The following is an 18,308-nucleotide window of genomic DNA, read 5'->3' as shown; positions in this document are numbered from 1 at the left end:
AGAAAAAGAAAGAAAATCTCCCTGGTTCCCAAAAGATTAGTCATGCAGACTTGCACATATCAACAACATAAGATAAAGTCTTTAACCTTCTGAAATGTCTTTCCTCAGGATGATTTGTAACTATGGAAAAAAAAAATATATACCTGCATCAAAAGTTCCTTCCCCGGAGCATTCTCTTCTTTGTGAAGAGTGTGTATAAAGGCAGCTGTTTTAATTTGGGCTTGAATACAACTCTTTTCCTTTCTCTTTACATTTTTAAGAAAGGTTTGTTCGATTTGCCTGGACCTGACTTATAGATATAAAGGCACCTGGACTTGGGTTTTAGATCCTTATTTAGACAAATCACATACGCCTGAAATAACGAAAATAGTACAAACTTCTGCACCCAGCCAAATAGCTTTCAACTGGATTATGGAGAATATTCTGAAAGGCTTTATCAAGGATAGAAACAGTCAATCACAACGATGAAAGGTTTTACTGGAAGACAGCTGACCAATGGTAGCAGCTTCCTAGAGCCGCATTGGAGGGTAGAAAAAGGGCGGAACCAGTAGAAGAGACGTAACCAGGCGGGGCTCGTGAGGGGAGCAGAGTTGAATTGTTTTGTCCCTCTCCGCCCACCATATGAAAACTTAGACGGAGAAGGTCACAGATATGGCGGCTATCAGGGTAAGTTAAAAAACAAACACTTTTGTAGTTTCTGGGTGCAGATATAGTTTGCTAGTAACTATAGAAGGGATCCTCCTAACTTCAGAAGGGAGCACCACAGCAAGAGGTGGGGTGGAGGTGGGGTTGTGAGAAATTTGGCAAGGTCAGGGAGTCTTAAACGTTAGAAACCTCAAAACAGCTACCTCTCCCCCTTGGATTTCCTCAGTCTGTGATAGTACTTTTTTCTCAAACTCCCGCGGTTAGCTGTTTATACGACGACACAGTGAAAGCTGGGAAACGGCTGGGTGAAAAAGGCTGGCCTGGCCACAAGTTGCAGCAAACTGACTTGAACAGAAAGAGAAAAGAAATTCAAGGCATTCGACTGTGCGCACAGGGCGGGGTCTCATGACCCTTTGAAAGACTTTGTTTAAACATTTGGGGGTGAAAAAGACCAGAATGGAGACGTCTCAAAGTCTTTCTGCAGTGCGCGGTGTTTGTATTCACTGTTGTTCCTCTCCAGGTTTGAATAATAAACCTGTTTCTTTTGAGTTGTGTAATGGGAAAAAGGTGTTTTTACTTAGGAATCTTTGTACCGGAAGTGACTCAGCTGGCTGCTAGCTGCAGTTCCCTAATTAGGTTTCAATAACAGTAGTCGACAAATGTCTACAGGTAGGTATCTGTAGCGGGTTTTAAGTGTAAAATGCACTGTTTGCAGAAGATACAAATATGAATAACTCAGTTCAGCCAAAGTTTAAAGTGAGTCAGTATCCGTCTTGATTCATCTTCCATTTCAACATTTCTGGTTCTCATAATTTATCTAAATTATCACAACATCTTTCCAACTGGACTTGCTGTCTCTAGCCAAGCTGTCATGGAATCCATTTTCCCTGAACTGCCAGACTTATGCTAAAATGTAAATCTGATTATACTCCTTTACTACTTAAAAGCCTTTATTGGCATTCAGTCATCTGTCCTCTGGAGTCAGGTTAAGACTCCTATGTCTGGAACACCCAACCCTGCCTTGGCTTTCCAGCTTCATCCTTTGTCTCTCAGGAAATCTTGTTAACATCTGTACTCCAAGCCTTTTCTCCTGCTCTTTCTCTGGACCTGATGAGAACCATCTTCATCTAGTTAGTTCCTATTCATAGTCCATTCATTCATGTAACAGATATTTGTGTACTAGCTCCTCATATACTAATATGTTTTCCAAGATCCTGTTCCCGATTTTCTCAGTCTAATTTAAATAACTCGTCTTTGTGCTTCCAGAGGATCTTAAGCATACTGTTACCTTATGACTTAACTGCACTTCAAATAATATACTATTTACTTGCCTGTTCTGCCCTCCTATAAGATGCTTGAGGACAGTATTTATGATACTAATTTTTGTATCCCTAGTACTGGTAGGACTTACATTAGGTACTCAGTAAAATCTACAGGAATAAATAAATGCCAGGCAATGAAGTAGTGTACTCTGTGATTCAGAGCAAGGGAAATACCTTGCCTCAGGAGAAGTACAAAGTGATCTGAGGGTTCAAAAGACAGAGCCCCAAACCTGGTTGAAAGTAATAAAGACTTCATGGAGGAGATGCAGAGACAGAGGAATGGTCAATGGTAAAAAGCAAACCAGCATAGTGTGTTATCACTGAAGCCTAGAGGAGGGAGTTGAACAGTCTTTTTGTTTGGCCATTAATAAATCACTGGAAGCCACCATTTATTAAGTGGTTACTATAAGACCAGGCACCATGCTAAAATACTTTACATATGTTATTTCACTTAACTCTCAGGTCAACTTTATGTTGTAGTTATGATCACCATTTTACAAATGAAAAACTAAGGTTGAGAGAACTCAAGTAAACTGCCCCAAATCATAATGCATTATCTTTATGAAAGGGTGTTGATTTTGGCTCAGGTCATGATCTCATGGTCCTGAGATTGAGCCCCACGTTGGGCTCCGCGCTGGGTATTGCGCTGGGCATGGAGCCTGCTTAAGATTCTCTCCCTCTTCCTCTGCCCCTCCCCCACTCGTGCCCACTCTCTCAAAAAAAAAAAAAAAAAAAGAATCTTTATATTCCCAGCACTTAGTGTAATGCCATATATTTTCTGACCTTTAGATGCCCATTTAAGTCACACCTCCTTCAGGCCAGTGGACTGATAACCTGTTTCCCTTGACAGTGTCAGTAGTCTCTAGCAAGTAGAATAGAAATTTGTTATGTTAGCAATAGCACTGCTAGGAATTTACCCAAGGGATACAGGAGTGCTGATGCATGGGGGCACTTGTACCCCAATGTTTATAGCATCACTTTCAACAATAGCCAAATTATGGAAAGAGTCTAAATGTCCATCAACTGATGAATGGATAAAGAAGTTGTGCTTTATATATACAATGGAATACTACTTGGCAATGAGAAAGAATGAAATATGGCCTTTTGTAGCAACGTGGATGGAACTGGAGAGTGTTCTGCTAAGTGAAATAAGTCATACAGAGAAAGACAGATACCATATGTTTTCACTCTTATGTGGATCCTGATAAACTTAACAGGAGACCATGGGGGAGGGGAAGGGAAAAAAAGTTAGGGAGGGAGGCAAACCATAAGAGACTCTTAAAAACTGAGAACAAACTGAGGGTTGATGGGGGTGGGAGGGAGGGGAAAGTGGGTGATGGGCATTGAGGAGGGCACCTGTTGGGATGAGCACTGGGTGTTGTAGGGAAACCAATTTGACAATAAATTTCATATTAAAAAAAAGAAATTTGTTGTGTTAACATTATCATTTTTTTAAATTGAAATGAATACTTTTATGCAGCCTTGTTTCTTTCGTCTTACACTTTTGATTGTTTTAAGACCCTTGTTGCTTATTCATGATACATTTAATAAGACAGTCTTTAAAAAGTATAAAATGTTGTGGTCATAAAAAATGCTTGGAATGATCTCAATCTTTTTGTATTTGTTGAGGCCTGATATGTGACCTAGTATGTGCTCTGTTGTGGAGAATGTCCCATGTGAATGTGAAGAGAATGTGTATTCTGCTATTTTGGTTGGAGTGTTTTGAATATAGCTGTTAAGTCCATCTGGTCCAGTGTGTCATTCTAAGCCATTGTTTCCTGTTGTTTTTCTGTTTAGATTTTCTGTCCATTGATGTAAGTGGGGTGTTATTGTCTCCTACTATTATTGTATTATTTTCAATAAGTTCATTTATGTTTGTTATTGTTTTATATATTTGTGTTATTGTTTTATGTATTTGGGTGCTCCCATATTTGATGCATAAATAATTACATTTGTTAGATCTTCTTGTTGGATTGGCCCCTTTATTATGATGTAGTGCCCTTTTTCATCTCTTATTGCAGTCTTTGGTTTAAAATCTAGTTTTTCCATATAAGTATTGCTACTCCAGCTTTCATTTGACATCCATTTGTATGATGTTTATCCATCCCCTCACTTTCAATGTGTAGGTGTCTCTAGGTCTAAAATAAATCTTTAAAATTTTTTTTAATGTTTATTTTTGAGAGAGAGAGAGGCCAAGAGTGAGAGTGGAGGAGGGACAGAGAGAGAGGGAGACACAGAATTTGAAGCAGGCTCCAGGCTCTGAGATGTCAGCACAGAGTCCGATGAGGGGCTCAAACTCATTAGCCATGAGATCATGACCTGAGACAAAGTCAGATGCTCAACCAACTGAGCCACCCAGGTGCCCCTAAAATAAATCTCTTGTAGGTAGTGTATAGATAAGTCTTGTTTTTTAATACATTTATGCAAAAGACACCCTGTGTCTTTTGATTTAGTCCAGTTACATTAAGAGTAATTATTGATAGGTATGTATTTAGTGCCATTTTATTACTTGTTGCGTCATTGTTTCTGGAGATTTTTCCACTCAAGGAGTCCCCTTTAATATTTGTAATATTAGTGGTCACAAACTCCTTTGGTTTTTGTTTGGGGAATTCTTTATGTCTCCTTCTATTGTGAATGATGGCCTTGCTGGATAGAGTACTCTCGGCTGCAGATTTTTTCCAGTCAGCACATTAAATGTATCAAGCCACTCTCTTCTGGCTTGCCAAGTGTCTGTTAAGAAATCTGTAGCTCCCCTTATGAGGCTAACCTTGTAAGTTAGGGGCTTCTTTTGTATTGCTGCTTTTATGATTTTTTCTTGCTTCTGAAATTAATGGCTTTATGAAGATGTTATGTATTGTCCAGGGCATCCTACTTCAGGGAGTGTGCCTGGTGTGTGCAGTGTGTGCTGTGCTCTTCTGTTATGTTTAGGCTGCTCTGTCCTTCAGGCTAGTCACCTGCAGAGGCTCTCCTTGTCTTCAGTGGGCAGTGTTTGGTTCTAGACCAGAATGTAGAAAGTTTTAACTAGGTGTTCTCCAGTCTGCTGTTTAAGTAAGACCTGATAGTACTTCCACTAGAACTCAAGCCCTGCAGAGCTCTCTGGGCAGGAGATGTGTGTGGGCAGGGGGTTTCTGCTGGTCTTCTGGGGAAGGAGTCTGCTACGCTCGGACTGAGGCATGTTTGACTAAGAAGGTCAGTACCTCTAGTGTGCAGGGGTGTGGGACTTGGTATAAGCAGGTTATGCAGACACTATAGGTAATGTGCTGTTTACTGCAGGTGGCTCTGTGTTTTTGCTGAGGGGTGGGGCAGGGAAATGGTACCAGCCAGCTCCTTTGTCTCTGGAGAGGGGTCTCAGTGCTTGCTACTCTCAGGGAAGCACTCAGAAGAGCAAATAATAACCCTCTTGTATGTCCCAGACTTTTTTCAAATCTCTGTTTCTACACTGTTTGCTTTTGGGTTGTTTGCTTTCTCTGTCTCCAGGAGCAGGGCAGTGCCCTCTGAGATCTATCCCAGCCAAAAGTCTGCTGCCTTTTAAACTCCAGGCCTTAGCATGTGGTGTGGGCAGGGGCCTACACTGGTCTGGGGGAGGGTTTCAACATGCTGGGACTGAGGAAGGCTGACTGAGAACGACAGTTGCACCAGAGCTCAGAGATGTGGGACTTGGTGTAAGCAGAATAGGCAGCTAGGGTTGGGGCTCAGCTGCTTTCTGCAGGTGGCTTTTTGGTTTATGCTGAAGGGCAGGGGAGGGAAATGGCATCAACCAGCTCTTTTGTCCTGGGAGGGGCATAGCTGAATGCTACCTCTCAGGGATATGTTCCAAGTACAGTGAATAATCTCCCCACTGTATGCCCCAGACATTCTTCAAATCCCTATTTCCATGTCTGCCCCAAGGTTGTTTGCCTGCCTCCTCTAGGAGCAGGGCAGTGCCCTCAGGGCTCTATCTCAGTCGAATCTGCCTACCTTTAGAACGCCAGGCTTTAAATCCTGCTGGTTGCAAGAACTCCTGAAAATCAGCCCCTCTTGTTTTTCCCATGCAGTGGCCTTGGAGAAATGTTCTGTGTGTTCCCTTGTGTGCTCTACTCTCTCTCACCCTTCTCTGTGACCACAGCTCCCTCTCTTCTGCAGCACCCACAGTCTCTTTCTCCCCTGTATAATGTGTCCACACTTCCTACCTTCCTCACAGTGCCTTCTTCTCTCCCTTTAGTTGTGGAGTTAATTCTGTCAGTCTTCAGGTAGGTTTCTGAGGTACTTCGAATGATTTGATAGTTATCTAGTTGTATTTTGGGACAAGACAAGCCTAGTGTCCTCCTACTACACCACCATCTTATCTTTCAATTAGCATGCCAGTCCTTTGAAATAGAATATTTGAGATGTAATCATAGAAGGACCAAATTGTATAGGTACGTTTTTGTAGTTTGTTCATTTGTTCTTCAGTGCCGCTATATTTTTCAAGGATTTTGTGAGAAAATATAGACAGAGTTTTAAGGTTTCCTATTTCAGCAAAGTATCTTCTTTTCATATAGCAGTATAATGAATAATGACATAGCTGGTAGACTCTACTGTTTTCTGTAGATTTATTGATAATGCAGATTTAATGTAGATTTAATGTAGTTTATTCTCTTAGATATTACTCACCCACTCATTTTCTAAAGAAAATAAGCTCTATGATATAAACAAATCTTTTGTTAGTGACTCAGTAGTGATTACTCTAAAACAGTGCATCTTTGTGTAAGACTTTTATGCTGGTGTTGAGAAATAGCTCTTAGGCTGTGGCTACAAAATGAAGCATTAACATCTTTTCTTGCTTTACTTTTAGAAAAAAATACAGTAGTATCTGTGTTAAAGCAGAGGATGAGTTCAGTAGCACTTGGTCATTGTCAGAAACTTTCTTACTCTTGGAAAAGAGTGTGGGAGACACGAGTGCATTTAAGAAATCACTAAAAGGGAATTAAAATGTTTTCATGGGCAAATATGGCTGGACCTGTCCTGAATGACCCAAAGGAGTGGAACCAGGACCAGTGGAAATTATATGGACATGTGTTTCAGTTTATCTATGGAAGAACTTTCTCATAGAGCTATAAAAAGATGAAATGATTTATCAGTGGAATTTCCCCTTACCAAAAGGGGCCATACATAAACTGGAGGGTCACTTGGTAGTGTGTTATAGGAGAGATTCAAAATGAGAGAAATGGTTGGACCAGAAGACCTTTAAGATCCCTTTGCATTCCTAGACTGAAGCTTTAGTACAAAGAAGGTGATATGCCTGAAACACAGCCCCGTATTTTGAAACCAGTCTCTCTTTTGCCAGTTTATGTTGGATTCAATAATCATTAGTTTATTCAGGCGCAGTGCTTGATTTTTCAGGCCAATTTGTGATGCTACCTGATACTTCAGAAGAGACTAAACTTCCTCAGTTGTAGAGTTAAGTTTCTGTTTATCTCAAGAGTATTTGTACATTAGGTCTGTGGATAACCAAAATCACCCAGAAAGAATAGTACTAGTGTAGTCAGTCACAGTCCCTCCTCCCCTGCTGACGAGGCAAGCTATTAGCACTTCAGGTCTACTAAAGGAAAGAAAGGGAGAAAGAAGAAAAAAATAGGAAGGTAAAATAAAACTTTAAAATCAGTTGGAGCAAATAGTTGCCGAAAAAAATAAAGGGGTAGAGTAAAGAGGTGAAGAGCAGAAAGATCAAAAAGTAGGAGTGATTAGAGATGGGTAATCTACTTTTTTCTTTCCCAAGGATAGCAGACTGTAACTTCCCTCTCTTCCCCACTCATGTCTTGTGATCTACAGTTATAAACAGCCATGTGGTGTTGAGATTTTTCTTCTGAACAGCTCCTAAAAACTGGTCCCACACTGAAAGGGGATCTCCTTTTCTTATGTTCCCAGCTCTTTATATTTCTAGAACTTTTGACCTCCACAAAATGAAGCTTTTTAAAAAATATATTTAAGCAATATAGTATATAGGAATATTTTTCTGTAAGGGGTTCCTTAATCAAGGTGTTATTGACCATTCTAGGTAAAAATATATCAATTTAAATAGAAATTATTCTTTTTTAATTTTATTTTTTATTTTTTTAAATTTACATCCAAATTAGTTAGCATATAGTGCAACAATGATTTCAGGAGTAGATTCCTTAATGCCCCTTACCCATTTATCCCATCCTCCCTCCCACAACCCCTCCCGTAACCCTCAGTTTGTTCTCCATATTTATGACTCTCTTCTGTTTTGTCCCCCTCCCTGTTTTTATATTATTTTTGTTTCCCTTCCCTTATGTTCATCTGTTTTGTCTCTTAAAGTCCTCATATGTGTGAAGTCATATGATTTTTGTCTTTCTCTGACTAATTTCACTTAGCATAATACCCTCCAGTTCCATCCACGTAGTTGCAAATGACAAGATTTCATTCTTTTTAATTGCAAAGTAATACTCCAGAATATATATATATATATATTTGCCACACCTTCTTTATCCATTCATCCATCAATGGACATTTGGGCCCTTTCCATACTTTGGCTATTTTAGATAGTGCTGCTATAAACATGGGGGTGCATGTGTCCCTTTGAAACAGCACACCTGTATCCCTTGGATAAATGCCTAGTAGTGCAATTGCTGGGTTGTAAGGTAGTTCTATTTTCAGTTTTTTGAGGAACCTCCATACTGCTTTCCAGAGTGTCTGTACCAGCTTGCATTCCCACCAACAATGCAAAAGAGATCCTCTTTCTCTGCATCCTCACCAACATCTGTTGTTGCCTGAGTTGTTAATGTTAGCCATTCTGACAGGTGTAAGGTGGTATCTTATTGTGGTTTTGATTTGTATTTCCCTGATGATGAGTGATGTTGAGCATTTTTTCATGTGTCAGTTGGCCATCTGGATGTCTTCTTTGGAGAAGTGTCTATTCATGTCTTTTGCCCATTTCTTCACTGGATTATTTGTTTTTTGGGTGTTGACTTTGATAAGTTCTTTGTAGATTTTGGATCCTAACCCTTTATCTGATATGTCATTTGCAAATATCTTCTCCCATTCTGTCAGTTGCCTTTTAGTTTTGCTGATTGTTTCCTTCGCTGTACAGAAGAAGCTTTTTTATTTTGATTTGGTCCCAGGAGTTCATTTTTGCTTTTGTTTCCCTTGCCTCCAGAGACGTGTTCAGTAAGAAGTTGCTGTGGCCAAGATCAAAGAGGTTTTTGCCTGCTTTCTCCTCAAGGATTTTGATGGCTTCCTGTCTTTCATCCATTTTGAGTTTATTTTTGTGTATGGTGTAAGAAAGTGGTCCAGGTTCATTCTTTTGCATGTCGCTGTCCATTTTTCCAGCACCACTTGCTGAAGAGACTGTCTTTATTCCATTGAATATTCTTCCTGTTGTGTCAGAGATTAGTTGACCATACATTTGTGGGTCCATTTCTGGGTTCTCTATTCTCTTCCATTGATCTGAGTGTCTGTTCTTGTGCCAGTACCATACTGTCTTGATGATTACAGCTTTGTAGTGTAGCTTGAAGTCTGGGATTGTGATGCCTCCTGCTTTGGTTTTCTTTTTCAAGATCGCTTTGGCTATTCGGGGTCTTTTCTGGTTCTATACAAATTTTAGGATTATTTGTTCTAGCTCTGTGAAGAATGCTGGTGTTATTTTGATAGGGATTGAATTGAATATGTAGATTGCTTTGGGTAGTATCAACATTTTAACAATATTTGTTCCTCCTATCCAGGAGCACAGAATCTTTTTCCATATTTTTGTGTCTTCAATTTCTTTCATAAGCTTTCTATAGTTTTCAGCGTATAGATTTTTCACCTCTTTGGTTAGATTTATTCCTAGGTATTTTATGTTTTTTTGTGCAACTGTAAATGGGATCGATTCCTTGATTTCTCTTTCTGTTGCTTCATTGTTGGTGTATAGGAATGCAACCGATTTCTGTGCATTGATTTTATATCCTGCAAGTTTGCTGAATTCATGAATCAATTCTAGCAGTTTTTTGGTGGAATCTTTTGGGTTTTCCATATAGAGTATCATGTCATCTGCGAAGAGTGAAAGTTTGACCTCTTCCTGGCCGATTTGGATGCCTTTATTTCTTTGTATTGTCTGATTGCAGAGGCTAAGACTTCCAATACTATGTTGAATAACAGTGGTGAGAGGGGACATCCCTGTGTTTTTCCTGACCTTAGGGGAAAGCTCTCAGTTTTTCCCCATTGAGGATGATATTAGCATTAGGTCATTCATATATGGCTTTTACGATCTCGAGGTATGCTCCTTCTATCCCTACTTTCTTGAGTGTTTGTATCAAGAAAGGATGCTGTATTTTGTCAAATGCTTTCTCTGCATCTATTGAGAGGATCATATGGTTCTTGTCCTTTCTTTTATTGATGTGATGAATCACGTTAATTGTTTTGCAGATATTGAACCACCAACCCTGCATCCCAGGTATAAATCCCACTTGGTTGTAGTGAATAATTTTTTTAGTGTATTGTTGGAGCCGGTTGGTTAATATCTTGTTGAGGATTTTTGCATCCATGTTCAACAGGGAAATTGGTCTATATTTCTCCTTGAGTAGAAGTTATTCTATTTTAAAACACTTGCTGTATTTATTCAGGGACAATCTTCAGAAGGTAAAAATTTAGTCAGAAGAATACTACCTTCCATTTATTTAGCAGTAAACAGTTTATAAAATTTCATCTATTATAGTATTTGATCTTAGAACATTCCTACAAGATTTTGAAGAAGAAGAGAAATATTCTGTAAGGTATCCGTATATTATATAAAAGTACTTGTGATAAATGTTATTTGCGGTGGGGCTAGATTAATTAGGTCTTCAAATGGGTCTGAGAGTGTGAAGAGACCTATAAGCATATTTAAAAATTTGAGAATAACTACATTTGGGGGGGGGCATAGTTCACAATTCTCATTAGATTCTCAAAAAGTTAATACTACTCAGTCTTACAATTTCAGATTAGCTTTAGGACCTTTGGTTATCATTTACCTCCATAATTGTTTGGCACATAGGCATTCAATAAAACATGAAAGAATTTGCTAAATTACCTATGTGTACTGCCTTATTTAAACCTGTGAATTATTACTTAGTTTTGAGGTCCAAAGCCCTTTGGGCACAAAGCGGCATAAGAGTATATATAAGGAGCCTACCTTTTAGCAGAAAAATAGGCCGCATACATTTTAAAAGGTAAATTATAACATTTGTTTAACACTAAATTAGTGCTTCACGCAGGTAAGAGCTATATGAATTTATAGGGATGGCTACGAATGAGCTAATGGAACTTGAGCTAGGCCTTCAATGAAGGGTTTAAGTAAACATACTCATTCAACAAAACATACTCATTCAACAAATGTTTTTTGAGCACCTGCTATGTGCCAGGCACTGTTAGGCGCACGAGATGGGAAGACATTTTAGCAGGGAAAAGAAGTGAGTGAAAGTACTGAGGGAGTAATGTGCTTGACATGTTTGGGCCTAAGAAGATTAATTTGGCTAAGGTCAGAGGGTATATAGAGAGGGATAGAGTAAAATCATCTCTTGTTGGAGTGTTACTGTCTTTTCAAGTAAATACAGTGCTCTCAGTATTCCTTTCTCACATCCCCACAAGGTAGATATAGCCTAATTTTTTTTCTTATATATAGCATATACACAGGTATATATGTGTGTGTAAAAGGGAGCTGTTAGGTGTTTTCTTTTAAATTCAATTGCTGATTTTGACAATTGTTATATTTGTCAAATCTTGATTAGCATAAACTGACTAGAGTTGAATTTTGCTAGTCTTGTATCATTTCTGAAGGATTTTTTAAACTGTAAATTTGTGTAACTCCTATATTGCCTATATATGTTTTTATTTTAAATTTTCTACTTCTTAAATTTTTATTTATCTAAGATAAACTTTTGACATATTCAGGTGTTATTCAGTAATAATTATACCATAATTATTGAGTATTTAGAAATTCCAAAATAGTTTTGTTCTTTCATACAATATCATAATTAAAACACTGTGCTTTATTCATGTTTTAACACTAATATTCTATAATTTAATAATACATTAAAAACCATATTTATCCAAGCCACACTGAGCTCGGCAGTTATTCTGGCTAACTTAAGATGGGCCTTGTAAGTGCTAGAGCTTTAATTTTGATGAAGACTATAATTCACAGGTACTGGGTAATTCCCATCCATCTTAAACCTGAGAGTTTAACCCATTTTCATCATTAACTGTCTTTATTTAACTTTGCCAGTTGTAATATGTTGTATGCTATAACTGTTATTCTTGTATCTCTGAGGGATTGGTTGTAATCATTCCATTTTCATTCATGATTTTATCTATTTGGGTCATCTCCCTTTTCTTTTTGAGAAGCCTGGCTAGAGGTTTGTCAATTTTGTTTATTTTTTCAAAAAACCAACTCTTGGTTTCGTTGATCTGCTCTACAGTTTTTTTAGATTCTATATTGTTTATTTCTGCTCTGATCTTTATGATTTCTCTTCTTCTGCTGGGTTTAGGCTGCCTTTGCTGTTCTGCTTCTATTTCCTTTAGGTGTGCTGTTAGATTTTGTATTTGGGATTTTTCTTGTTTCTTGAGATAGGCCTGGATTGCAATGTATTTTCCTCTCAGGACTGCCTTCGCTGCATCCCAAAGCGTTTGGATTGTTGTATTTTCATTTTCGTTTGTTTCCATATATATTTTAATTTCTTCTCTAATTGCCTGGTTGACCCACTCATTCGTTAGTAGGGTGTTCTTTAACCTCCATGCTTTTGGAAGTTTTCCAGACTTTTTCCTGTGGTTGATTTCAAGCTTCATAGCATTGTGGTCTGAAAGTATGCATGGTATAATTTCAATTCTTGTAAACTTATGAAGGGCTGTTTTGTGACCCAGTATATGATCTATCTTGGAGAATGTTCCATGTGCACTCGAGAAGAAAGTATATTCTGTTGCTTTGGGATGCAGAGTTCTAAATATATCTGTCAAGTCCATCTGATCCAATGTATCATTCAGGGCCCTTGTTTCTTTATTGACTGTGTGTCTAGATGATCTATCCATTTCTGTAAGTGGGGTGTTAAAGTCCCCTGCAATGACCACATTCTTATCAATAAGGTTGCTTATGTTTATGAGTAATTGTTTTATATATCTGGGGGCTCGGGTATTTGGCACAGAGACATTTATAATAGTTAGCTCTTCCTGGTGGATAGACCCTGTGATTATTATATAATGCCCTTCTTCATCGCTTGTTACAGCCTTTAATTTAAAGTCTAGTTTGTCTGATATAAGTATGGCTACTCCAGCTTTCTTTTGGCTTCCAGGAGCATGATAAATAGTTCTCCATCCCCTCACTCTCAATCTAAAGGTGTCCTCAGATCTAAAATGAGTCTCTTGGGGGCGCCTGGGTGGCGCAGTCGGTTAAGCCTCCGACTTCAGCCAGGTCACGATCTCGCGGTCCGTGAGTTCGAGCCCCGCGTCGGGCTCTGGGCTGATGGCTCAGAGCCTGGAGCCTGTTTCCGATTCTGTGTCTCCCTCTCTCTCTGCCCCTTCCCCTTTCATGCTCTGTCTCTCTCTGTCCCAAAAATAAATAAAAAACATTGAAAAAAAATTAAAAAAAAAAATAAAATAAAATAAAATGAGTCTCTTGTAGACAGCAAATAGATGGGTCTTGTTTTTTTATCCATTCTGATACCCTATGTCTTTTAGTTGGCGCATTTAATCCATTTACATTCAGTGTTATTATAGAAAGATATGGGTTTAGAGTCATTGTGATGTCTGTATGTTTTATGCTTGTAGTGATGTCTCTGGTACTTTGTCTCACAGGATCCCCCTTAGGATCTCTTGTAGGGCTGGTTTCGTGGTGACAAATTCCTTCAGTTTTTGTTTGTTTGGGAAGACCTTTATCTCTCCTTCTATTCTAAATGACAGACTTGCTGGATAAAGGATTCTCGGCTGCATATTTTTTCTGTTTAGCACACTGTAGATATTGTGCCAAGCCTTTCTGGCCTGCCAAGTTTCAAAGGAGAGATCAGTCACGAGTCTTATAGCTCTCCCTTTATATGTGAGGGCACGTTTATCCCTTGCTGCTTTCAGAATTTTCTCTTTATCCTTGTATTTTGCCAGTTTCACTATGATATGTCGTGCAGAAGATCGATTCAAGTTACGTCTGAAGGGAGTTCTCTGTGCCTCTTGGATTTCAATGCCTTTTTCCTTCCCCAGTTCAGGGAAGTTCTCAGCTATAATTTGTTCAAGTACCCCTTCAGCACCTTTCCCTCTCTCTTCCTCCTCTGGGATACCAATTATGCGTATATTATTTTTTTTTAGTGTATCACTTAGTTCTCTAATTTTCCCCTCATACTCCTGGATTTTTTTATCTCTCTTTCTTTCAGCTTCCTCTTTCTCCATAACTTTATCTTCTAGTTCACCTATTCTCTCCTCTGCCTCTTCAAGCCGAGCCATCGTGGTTTCCATTTTGTTTTGCATTTCGTTTAAAGCGTTTTTCAGCTCCTCGTGACTGTTCCTTAGTCCCTCGATCTTTGTGGCAAGAGATTCTCTGCTGTCCTGTATACTGTTTTCAAGCCCAGCGATTAATTTTATGACTATTATTCTAAATTCACTTTCTGTTATATTATTTAAATCCTTTTTGATCAGTTCATTAGCTGTTGTTATTTCCTGGAGATTCTTCTTAGGGGAATTCTTCCGTTTGGTCATTTTGGAGAGTCCCTGGCATGGTGAGGACCTGCAGTGCACTTCCCCTGTGCTGTGGTGTATAACTGGAGTTAGTGGGCGGGGCCGCAGTCCGACCCGATGTCTGCCCCCAGCCCACTGCTGGGGCCACAGTCAGACTGGTGTGTGCCTTCTCTTCCCCTCTCCTAGGGGCGGGATTCACTGTGGGGTGGCGTGTCCCGTCTGGGCTACTTGCACACTGCCAGGCTTGTGTTGCTGGGGATCTGGCGTATTAGCTGGGGTGGGTAGGCAAGGTGCACGGGGGCTGGAGGGGCAGGCTTAGCTCGCTTCTCCTTAGGTGATCCACTTCAGGAGGAGCCCTGTGGCAGCGGGAGGGAGTCAGATCCGCTGCCGGAGGCTTGGCTCCGCAGAAGCACAGAGTTGGGTGTTTGCGCGGAGCGAGCAAGTTCCCTGGCAGGAACTGGTTCCCTTTGGGATTTTGGCTGGGGGATGGGCGGGGGAGATGGCACTGGCTCCTTTGTTCCCCGCCAAGCTGAGCTCTGCCTTCCGGGGGCTCAGCAGCTCTCCCTCCCTTTGTCCTCCAGCCTTCCCGCTTTCCGAGCAGAGCTGTTAACTTATGACCTCCCAGACGCTAAGTCGCGCTTGCTGTCGGAACACAGTCCGTCCGGCCCCTCCGCTTTTGCCAGCCAGACTCGGGGGCTCTGTTTGGCCGGCGAGCCGCCCCTCCGCCCCGGCTCCCTCCCGCCAGTCCGTGGAGCGCGCACCGCCTCGCCGCCCTTCCTACCCTCTTCCGTGGGCCTCTAGTCTGCGCTTGACTCCGGAGACTCCCTTCTGCTAATCCTCTGGCGGTTTTCTGGGTTCTTTAGGCAGGTGTAGGTGGAATCTAAGTGATCGGCAGGACGCGCTGTGAGCCCCGCGTCCTCCTATGCCGCCATCTTCCGGAACCCCCTATAACTGTTATTCTTAATGAAAATGCGAATATAGTGAACCTGAATGAGTACTGAACACAGAAATAACCTTAGAATTATGTTATCTTAAAAAGGTTTCTGGTGTCATTTGCTTTTGTCTCATAAACATGAAAGTGTGTGTGTGTGTGTGTGTGTGTGTGTGTGGTATGTATAATTTATAATTATGTATGTATATTATATATATAAATAAATATATATATGTGTATATATATATAATTTCTTAGCTTTGTGGCAATGTAACATGCTCAGTAAATCAAAAGCAAAAGCAATGTTTTTCTAAATATTTTTCTGTCCTCCAAGGTTCACTGCTGGTATTTGTGTCCTTTAGTTGTCCTTTTACATTGAAAATATTAATATGCGTTCTCTACCATTAACATAAAATACTTTCTGATGCATAGTTGGCATTCAAAAATATTATTTGCTCCTTTCCTCTTACTAACATATTAGAGCACTAGTATTATTTTATAAGCACATTCATCTTCAGATTACTTCATTTTGTAGATGTGCCACTACTTTCTCTTAGTGTTCCTTAATGTTTGATTTCCAAGAAAAGACCAGATCTTATGTACCATTTAAAATGACATTTTTTAATTTTCTGAGGAACCTCCACCTATAACCCAGCAATAGCACTGCTAGGAATTTACCCAAGGGATACAGGAGTACTGATGCATAGGGGCACTTGTACCCCAATGTTTATAGCAGCACTCTCAACAATAGCCAAATTATGGAAAGAGCCTAAATGTCCATCAACTGATGAATGGATACAGAAATTGTGGTTTATATACACAATGGAGTACTACATGGCAATGAGAAAGAACGAAATATGGCCCTTTGTAGCAACATGGATGGAACTGGAGAGTGTGATGCTAAGTGAAATAAGCCATACAGAGAAAGACAGATACCATATGGTTTCACTCTTATGTGGATCCTGAGAAACTTAACAGAAGACCATGGGAGAGGGGAAGGGAAAAAAAAAAGAGGTTAGAGTGGGAGAGAGCCAAAGCATTAGAGACTGTTAAAAACTGAGAACAAACTGAGGGTTGATGGGGGGTGGGAGGGAGGGGAGGGTGGATGATGGGTATTGAGGAGGGCACCTGTTGGGATGAGCACTGGGTGTTGTATGGAAACCAATTTGACAATAAATTTCATATATTGAAAAAAATAAAATAAAATGACATTTGAATTATGTATGTATGTATGTATGTGTTTATTTATTTATTTATTAAATATGAAATTTACTGTCAAATTGGTTTCCATACAACACCCAGTGCTCATCCCAACAGGTGCCCTCCTCAATACCCATCATCCACCCTCCCCTCCCTCCCACCCCCCATCAACCCTCAGTTTGTTCTCAGTTTTTAACAGTCTCTTATGGTTTGGCTCTCTCCCACTCTAACCTTTTTTTTTTTTTTTTTCCTTCCCCTCTCCCATGGTCTTCTGGCAAGTTTCTCAGGATCCACATAAGAGTGAAAACATATGGTATCTGTCTTTCTCTGGATGACTTATTTCACTTAGCAGAACTCTCTCCAGTTTCATCCACGTTGCTACAAAAGGCCCTATTTCATTCTTTCCTATTGCCCCGTAGTATTCCATTGTGTATATAAACCACAATTTCTTCATCCATTCATCAGTTGATGGACATTTAGGCTCTTTCCATAATTTTGGCTATTGTTGAGAGTGCTGCTATAAACATTGGGGTACAAGTGCCCCCATGCATCAGCATTCCTGTATCCCTTAGGTAAATTCCTAGCAGTACTATTGTTGGGTCATAGGGTAGATCTATTTTTAATTTTTTGAGGAACCCCACACTGCTTTCCAGAGTGGCTGCACCAGTTTGCATTCCCAGCAACAGTGCAAGATGGTTCCCATTTCTCCCGATTCTCGCCAGCATCTGTGGTCTCCTGATTTGTTCATTTTAGCCACTCTGACTGGCGTGAGGTGGTATCTGAGTGTGGTTTTGATTTGTGTTTCCCTGATGAGGAGCGATGTTGAGCATATTTTCATGTGCCTGTTGGCCATCTGGATGTCTTCTTTAGAGAAGTGTCTATTCATGTTTTCTGCCCATTTCTTCACTGGATTATTTGTTTTTCAAGTGTGGAGTTTGGTGAGCTCTTTATAGATTTTGGATACTAGCCCTTTTTCCGATATGTCATTTGCAAATATCTTTTCCCATTCCATTGGTTGCCTTTTAGTTTTGTTGATTGTTTCCTTTGCAGTGCAGAAGCTTTATATCTTCATGAGGTCCCAATAGTTCATTTTTGCTTTTAATTCCCTTGCCTTTGGGGATATGTCAAGTAAGAAATTGCTGCGCCTGAGGTCAGAGAGGTTTTTTCCTGCTTTCTCCTCTAGGGTTTTGATGGTTTCCTGTCTCACATTCCTGTCCTTATCCATAAAATGACATTTTTTTTTAAAGAAAAGAGAGAAACCAAAAAACAGAGTCTTAACTATAGAGAACAAACAGAGGGTTACTAGAGAGGAGGTAGGTAGGTGGATGGGTGAAATAGTGAAGGAGATTAAGAGTACACTTGATGAGAACTGAGAAATGGAATTGTTGAATCACTATTCTGTATACTTGAGACTAATACAACACTGTTAACTACACTGGAGTTAAAATAACATTTTTTTAATTTTTATTTTCTAAGTAAGCTCTACACCAAGGTGGGACTTGAACTCACCACGCCAAGATCAAGAGTCGTTGGGCACCTGGGTGGCTCAATCAGTTAAATAT

The 18,308-nt window shown here is 39.8% G+C and overlaps 1 protein-coding gene across 3 annotated transcripts in view; it reads left to right on the top strand.

The window, feature by feature from the left end:
* Positions 1-562: 562 nt before the first annotated feature.
* The window catches only part of APOOL (apolipoprotein O like), a 108,960-nt gene continuing 91,214 nt past the window's right edge, over positions 563-18,308 (top strand). For 2 of the 3 annotated variants that reach the window (XM_019439596.2, XM_019439595.2), the window contains exon 1: positions 573-666. In XM_019439596.2, coding sequence (XP_019295141.1) covers positions 652-666 — 15 coding nt within the window. In that variant the 5' untranslated portion in view covers positions 573-651. Of the gene's footprint in view, positions 667-18,308 lie in introns of all 3 variants that reach the window. The other variant, XM_019439597.1, reaches the window with a different exon arrangement.

Source organism: Panthera pardus, unplaced genomic scaffold (genome assembly GCF_024362965.1).
Source record: "Panthera pardus isolate Hobbes unplaced genomic scaffold, ASM2436296v1 HiC_scaffold_27, whole genome shotgun sequence".
Lineage (NCBI taxonomy): Eukaryota > Metazoa > Chordata > Mammalia > Carnivora > Felidae > Panthera > Panthera pardus.
This window is presented reverse-complemented; position numbering and strand designations above follow the sequence as displayed.